At 36.2% G+C, this 8,101-nt stretch overlaps 1 protein-coding gene across 1 annotated transcript; it reads right to left on the bottom strand.

Annotated features, from left to right (window-relative positions):
• Positions 1-7,153: 7,153 nt before the first annotated feature.
• Positions 7,154-8,101, bottom strand: LOC144376624 (olfactory receptor 5M10-like). The gene has a single exon (XM_078044875.1). It carries the CDS (start codon positions 8,099-8,101, stop codon positions 7,154-7,156), a length of 948 nt encoding a protein of 315 aa, XP_077901001.1.

Below are 8,101 nucleotides of genomic sequence, written 5' to 3'. Positions count from 1 at the left end.
ACTGTCTGACATGGTTCCTGGAAGAGAACTCTTAAAACCCTATAATTTCTTACATGACATCAGTCATATCATTTTAAAAACAATTATTAGATTTTTGACACATTTCTTGACACAAGGATTCTTAATCCCTTAGTGAAAACAGACCAAGAATAAAACACGTAATGCATTCAGATAACACCAAGCAAGAGAAGGGGATTAACCAAGCCTAGAACTCAGAATTCTCTAAGGTGTGGTAAGTTCACCAAAACTGAAATCAATGCCCAAATACTTGATTTATAATTCTTACATGGGTGACCCTCCTTAACCTTTTACTCATTTTAAACTTAGTTTTGCCCCATTAGAACAATTTGTGGAGAAAGTTCCAAGTCCTATACCTCACCATCCATATAGGAACAACTACAAATTTAATACAGAGATGGCAAAAGCAGAGCTGTTATTGTGATGTATACTAGCCTAAGTCAAAGTGTTTACTATTTTAATTTGTCTTTGCCAACTCTTGCAATTGCAAATCCCATTGTTCTGATGCTTCCTTATCTGTCATCATTTTGGGTCACTTCTGTCATGGTCTGCAGATATGGTGGACTTTCTTCTGACACTTTGGCATCTTTGCACTTTTGCTTCTTTCCTGAGGACAAAGTATCTAGAGAGCTCTTTTTGTTTGTTAAATCCCAGGATTTAACAAACAGAAAGAACTAATATTCAACCAATAAGGGTCTTCTAGGAATCAGTGAACAAATGTCCAAGCTCCTGTGTCCTTCCTTGGAACAACTCCAGGAAGAGTTCTGCAGAACCTCTCAAAACATCTTAAATAGTGAACCTCCGATATGCACACCATTCTTTGCTACACATGTCATTAGCTTTAACCCTCTTTTGTCTCATATTCTCCATTTCTTCATGGAAATAATCTATCAAATAAACATCATATACTTAGATTTTATCTTCAGAAGCTGCTCTTGGGGGAACTTACACTATGACCAATCCAGTCTTGTGTGGTGTTAGTTAAAGCTGACCACACTTAGCTATGACACATTTGCAACTCTATTAATGCATATTATAAAGAAAAATAATATTATTTAGTTTACTGAATGACTGGAACTCCTATCAGAGAGCTATTTGTAAGGGAGGCACTTGCTCTCAACACCAACCCTATATTCTTCCTCAGAATATTCATTAATTAGAAAAGTGTAGCACAGCCACAATAACAAGTAGAAACAGGGTCCCTTGCCACCTTCAAAAAGCACAATAGTGTTAAAGCCACATTGTTACTCCAGAAAATATAGGCATAGGAAAAATATTATTGAGTATAACAAAGTATACGAAGTCTAGCATCACTGACTATAATTGTGACTGTAGTTTAAATTGATGCTCAGTTTCAATTACTGGAGCTAATCTGATAATCATGATGACCAGTTCCAACCACTCACCTAAGATGAGAAATTGGTTCTTGTTCTCCTGTATGATTGCTAACTTAACTGCAGTCATAAAAACTGATAAGTAACTCTTCATTTTAAAGGATGCTCCTGGGGGCTTGAAAGAAATTTCTTGGCTATTCCCAAAGCACATGGGAATGGCACCAATGTCACTTGGGTGTTTGTTAATTATCCACAGTGCCACTTATTTCCCTTTTGAGGAATTCATTTACGATGATTCAGCTGTTTTCTTTGTTATTAACTTTATCTGCCACTATTCACATATCTGATTTATGTATACTATTTATTGAATGCATGATTTATTCACCCATAATGTTACCATTTGACATTTCCCATCATGGCTTACACCAGGTTTTATGTCTGTGGCATAAAACCTTTGACCATCCCTAGTAGCAATTCTGAAAATCTCAGAACATGTTCATACTATGTGTATAACTCACCTTTTTTAAACTTTAGCAAATAAAAGTTAATGAAACCTTAATTCCACATTAGTCCTCATTTCTCATCCCCACTTTGATTCTCCTTTGCCACATAGATATCTGTTCTGCAAGTGTTGCTATGTGTCCCTAAAAAGGAAGATATTCTTATAAAATAAATATAATGTACATTTAATGTGCACACGTTTTATATTTCTTTTAGATACCTAAGCTTCTTACTCAATGATATGTTTTAGAAATATATCTATTTTAATATACATGACATCAGAACTTTGGTGAATTCCACTTGAGTAAAATTACTATAAACTGTCTACCCCAATTTATATACATACGTTTATATAGTAAAGGAATTTAGTTTCTCAACAATTCCTGATGCCTCCATGTTGTTGTTGTAATTAACAGCTTTGTGTGTTGTATGCTGTTGGGCTGGGGATGTGGCTCAGTGATTAAGCCCTTCTGGGTTCAATCACGGGTACCAGGAAAAAAAAAAAAGAGTTAGATTCAACACCACTGCACCATTGCTGGCCAGTAATTTGTAGTGGAAGGTGACTCCTGAGACAGTAACTTGTGAAAGAACCTTGAGCTTCATAATGCATTATCTCTCTTCAATGTAAGAGTAGAAGAATTGAGCTGCAGAGATAATAAAGGAAGCAAAGAGAAAGATTAATAGTAATAGAGCCCATATAATGATTTAAGGTGGAAGGTGCAAGATGAGTAGGGAGGATTTCTGTTCGGTCATTCTAGGAATAAGATGCCTGACGCTTTATTACAAACTTTTATTTTGCCTCTTTCCAGAATATCTATGACTTTTTCCAAAGCATATTCCTATTCTAAATGATCCCTTTGAACTGAGGTTTTCTTGTCTTTGAAAGTGGTTTGTGTAAGTATCCCTTTGGAAGGTACAAATGATAGACCTGGCTTTAAAAACATCTTTACTTATTTAACATCAACCCATAATACATATGAATCAGGTAGAATGTAGTGTTTTGACTCAGGTACACATTAGGTATAACTCAGGGTTGATTTGTAAGCATATCCACCACCTGAAACTATTATCCTTATTTCTGGTAGTGAATTTCTCTAGAAATTTCAAATCTCTCTCTTCGCACTATTTTGAGTTATTTAATGCATGATATTTAAATGGCATAATATTATATTTGTTCTATTCACCCTTCTATGTCATAGAACACCAGAATACAGCCTTCGCATGTTTTAGTCAGCTTTTTAGGTGCTGTGACTAAAAGATCTGACAAGAACATCTATGGAGGAGGTAAAGTTTATGTGAAGGCTCATGGTTTCAGAAGCCTCAGTCCATCCATAGCCAGCTGCATTCCTCGGGGCTTGAGGTAAGGCTGAATACCATGGATGAAGAGTGTGTTGGAAGCTGCTCACGTCATGATCAGGAAGCAGAGAGAGACTAAGCTTAGCTCACCAAATGCATAGCCCAAAGGCACACCCCCAGTGACACACCTCTTCCAGTCACATCCTACCCAAATTCAGTTACCAGTTAATCCCTATGAGGTGATTAATTCACTGATTATGTTAAGACTCTCACATCCCAGTCATTTCTCCTCTGAACCTCTTGCATTGTCTCCCACATGAGCTTTTGGGGGACACCTCACCTCCAAACCATAACATCCTATCAAGCAATTTAAATTATTCATTGCCCAGGCTGGTAATCACTTATATTCTCAACCTCTATGAAATCAACTTTTTTAGATTTCCCTGATGAGTGATAGAATATGGTGTTTATCTTTCAGTACCTTACTTAGTTCACTTATCATAATGCCCATGCCCCAACATATTGCCATAAATGATGGGATTCTATGCTTCTGGTTGAACAATATTTCCTCGTGTAACAATATTTTTTCAGTCCATTCAATTGCAGGCGTGCATTTCAGTAGATTTCATATCCTGGTTATTGTGATTAGCACTTCAAAGAAACAGGGGAGTACAGATGTCTTTCAACATGTTGGTTTCCTTTCCCTTGTGTACACAATGGGTGCTAGGATTTCTGGACTGCATAATAGTTTCATTCTAATTTTGTGAGGAGTAACACACTGGTCTCTACAGAGGTTGAACTTATTTACATTACCATTAATAGCATATGGCAACAGTCTTTCTCCACACACCCAGCAGCATTTGATAATTATGTTTGTCTTTCTGATGATAAGGTAATAGATCATTGTGATTTTGATTTTGATTTTCCTAATAATTGATGGCATTGAACATATTTTCATGTATCTATTGGCCATTTATACATCTTCTTCTGAGAAATGTCCATGCAGATATTTAACCAACTTTTTCATTGGGTTACTCATGTTTTTGCTCTTTATTGATTGAATTTCCTGTATATTCAGGATATTAACCCTTGCAGAGGTATACATTGAAAATATCTCCCATCTGATAGGTTGTTTTCTTGTTCTATTTATTGCTTGCTTTTTTTTTTTTTTTTTTTTTTTTGGTTAAATAAAATATTTTTTTTTTTTTTTTTATTGTTGGTCGTTCAAAACCTTACACAGTTCTTAATACATCATATTTCACAGTTTGATTCAAGCGGGTTATGAACTCCCAACTTTACCCCGTATTGCTTGCTTTTTTCCTATGGAACTTTTCAGTTTGATGCAATACCATTTTTCAAGTTTAGTTATAATGTCTGTGTATTGGATTCATATCCATAACATCTTTACTCAATATAATGTCCTGAAGTATTTCACCCATGCTTTTTTTTTTTTAGTAATGATGTGGTTTACTGTGTTGTAGACAACCTGAGGAAATGTCTGAGGATGAATTGGAAAAGAGATAACATTGGAATTAGAGCATTTTGTTCAGTGCCACAATGTATCTGACTGGTTTTGGGCAAGTCATTTAATCTCTCTGTGCCTAAGGCTCCAAACTTCATATATGGAAATAATCCTTTCATGGTTACATTTGTGATGAATAAAATAATAATGTATAAATATGGTCACTGACCTATGATTATACATCACTAACATCCTCTATTTGTGTGTGTGTGTGTGTATTGCTGGGAAGTTAATCCAGAACCTTAAGCATGATAGGCAAGTGCTCTAAGCCTTAGGTGCTTCCCCAGCCCTATGAATTTTTCTAGGCATGATGATCTATGTTTGATCCTATTTTGAAGAATTTCCAGTGTGTCTTTCACCAAAGTTTTACACAACACAATGGAACAAATAAAAAATCACAAATAAAATAAAGAAAGAATATAAGTAAAGAAAGACTACAATTAGGCTAAACCCTGGGATTAGGAAAAGGTTTAAATTGAGTTACTGTAAGTCACAGAAAACTACAATATCAAAGGAAGCATACAATTATTTCAGAAAAATATATTTTTTCAGTAATTACAAAATATTATTTTAAATGTGGTTAAAATTTGAATGCAGAATCAACCTTCTTGCTGTAAGTGAAAGAACTCTTCAAAGAAAAAAAAAGGAAGTTTGAGATAAGATAAAGGGTTAAGACCAGAATAGATGATACTGCTACTCAAAATGGAAGTAGGTTCACAGATTTATTATAAAAAATATTTCTGCCACTCCCTTCTCAGCTCTTCAGCTTCATTGCTGTCTCTGCAGATTGCCTACTCCTGTTGGCCCACAAATAAATAAATAAATAAATAAGCAAACAGATGACTCTGAAATTCAAATATTGTATTTTAGTATCACAGAAATATTTTCTTTTTTCTTAATTTTTATTAGTTCATTTTAGTTATATACAATATTAGGGTTCATTTTTACATAATTACACAAGCATGGACTATCATTGGTTCCAACTTAGTCCCAAGTACCCTTCCCTCTTGCCCCTCCCTGTTCCCTTTCCTCTGCTTTACTGAATTTTAAATATAAATGCATTTATTTATATATTTTTTATTAGTGCTTTGTGGATATGCATAAAAGTAAGATGTACTGTGGTGTATTCATGTATGTACATAGAAAATTTTGTTCAGATTCATTCCACCATTTTCCCCTTTTCCTGTTCCTCCTCCCACCTTCTCAATCCACTTTCCCTATTCCAAGAATGAAATTATGGCATTAGCAGGTAAAAGAATAGAACTGGAGCCTATTATGCTAAGTGAAATGAGCCAGACCTAGAAAGTCAAAGGCCAAATGTCTTCTCTGACATATGAAAGCCAGACCAAAATAAAAGGGGGAAGGAGGGAAGGGAAATTCCATTAAAATAGAAGAGAAATAAAATAGTCTTTTTCTGTAACTGTTTCTGAAACAAGATTCTGATGGAACCAGTAGTATTCTGTCAATCAAAAATTAAGATAGGTGCACAAGTTTGCAAAAAATACAGGTCTGGGTTAGTTTCTGCATAATTATTTTAAATATTATACAATAAACACAGTTGATGAATGCATATAAAATTTTTATACAACTATGAGTAGAAACCAAAGTGCAAAATACTAAATTACCAAATATCTTAATCAATTTAATGAAGGTTAATATATATTTTTACCATGCAACCATTTGCTTGACTAATAATGAATGAATGGAGGAGAATGAGGAATGTATTTCTTTATACAGCCATCTCAGTATGGTTATACAGAAATAAATGGATAGACCCACTTAACCCTAATTTAGCCCTACTTCAGGCATACTAAACTGAAAGACACAAGAAAACTACCTGGACAATATTAAAAATTGAGTTGAATCCATCTGAAGGAAAATTGAAAGGAAATGTAAGAGCTCATTTTTAAAAGGGGAAAAAAGACCAGTTTCACAGAAGGGCTAAAAATTTTCCAAGGTAAATATAATGTAAGTTTTATAAAAAAAAATAACAGAAATATGAAATTGTTAGATGACCCATTTATATAAATTCTCTGCCCAAATATTCAAAAACTTATTCAGATATCAAAGTCACTTATTTATACAACATAACAAAGCAAAATTATTTCAATGTTAAAAAAATAAATACAAAAATAGAAAAACTCTTTGGAACCTTGTATAACTCTGGAGTTCTGGTACCGCATTGTTCAGGGATGGACTACAGTATTTCCATCAGGACAGGTTACAGATCACACATGTGTCTAAGTAAGACAAAAAGTCAGTATTTGGAATTCTTGTACACTAGCCAACATATGTTCAGAGTTTGTCTACTAAGGAACATATTTTCCATTTTATATTTTTTGAATAAAATTTATCTTGAATATCTTAATTTCCAGAAAAAATTAAGAGACCACTAAGAATATATAAGTCACTCTTTCCCATAGTAGATTGTCCCTTTAAGGATTCAAGTTGTCATCACAGACACTTAGACATGAATACAAGCCTAACGTGATATTTTCTGAAAGAAATTTCCCTTGATCACACCTTGCATGGCACGGATGACATCCTTGTTCCTGAGGCTATAGATCAGCGGGTTCAGCATGGGGCTCAAGAAAGCATAGAAAACTGCAATGACTTTGGACTCTTCTACAGACTTCTCCGAGGGGGACCTTAAGTACATGCAGAAAAGTGTCCCATAAAATATGGTGACTGTCGTCAGGTGGGAGCCACAAGTGGAGAAGGCTTTGCGCCTGCCTTCAGCAGAATGGATCCTCAGGATGGCTGCAACAATGAAGAGGTAGGACAGGAGAATGACTGAGAGAGAGCTGGAGAGAGTGAAGCCAGCCACCACAAACATGGCCATCTTCTTGACGTGGGTGTCAGAGCAGGCCAGCAGGAGCAGGGGAGGATCTGCACAGTAGAAGTGGTTGATCTCCAGGGAGCCACAGAAGGACAGGTGGAAAGTCAGCAGGGCCTGAGACAGCCCATGAAGGGAGCCAGACACATAAGGGAAAGTGACCAGGGAGATGCAGACTTTCCTGGACATCCTGGAGCTGTAATGCAGAGGGCTGCAGATGGCCACATAGCGGTCCAGGGCCATGGAAGCAAGGAGGTAAAACTCAGTGATCACCAGAGCAATGAAGAGGAGACACTGAGTGAAGCACCCAGCATAGGAAATGGTCTTGTCCTCTGAGAGGAAATCATACAGCATGTTGGGAGTGATGTTGGAGGAATAGCAGATGTCTACAAAGGAGAGGTGGCCAAGGAAGAAGTACATGGGAGTTTGCAGGTGAGGACTGGTGCTGATCAGTGCAATCATGCACAGGTTTCCTGCCAGTGTGAGTAGGTAGACCACCAGAAACACCCCAAACAGGAGCTTCTCCAGCACTGGGTCATCTGTCAGTCCCAAGAGAATGAATGCCATCCCCACAGTGTGGTTTGAGGAGGACAT

The sequence above is a fragment of the Ictidomys tridecemlineatus genome, chromosome 4 (assembly GCF_052094955.1).
Source record: "Ictidomys tridecemlineatus isolate mIctTri1 chromosome 4, mIctTri1.hap1, whole genome shotgun sequence".
Lineage (NCBI taxonomy): Eukaryota > Metazoa > Chordata > Mammalia > Rodentia > Sciuridae > Ictidomys > Ictidomys tridecemlineatus.
Note: the sequence above shows the minus strand (reverse complement) of the source record. Positions and strands in the feature narration are given on the sequence as shown.

What these genes read in the sequence shown, in the direction of transcription:
- LOC144376624 (XM_078044875.1), bottom strand. Translation starts at nt 8,101, where the DNA reads ATGTCCTCCTCAAACCACACTGTGGGGATGGCATTCATTCTCTTGGGA.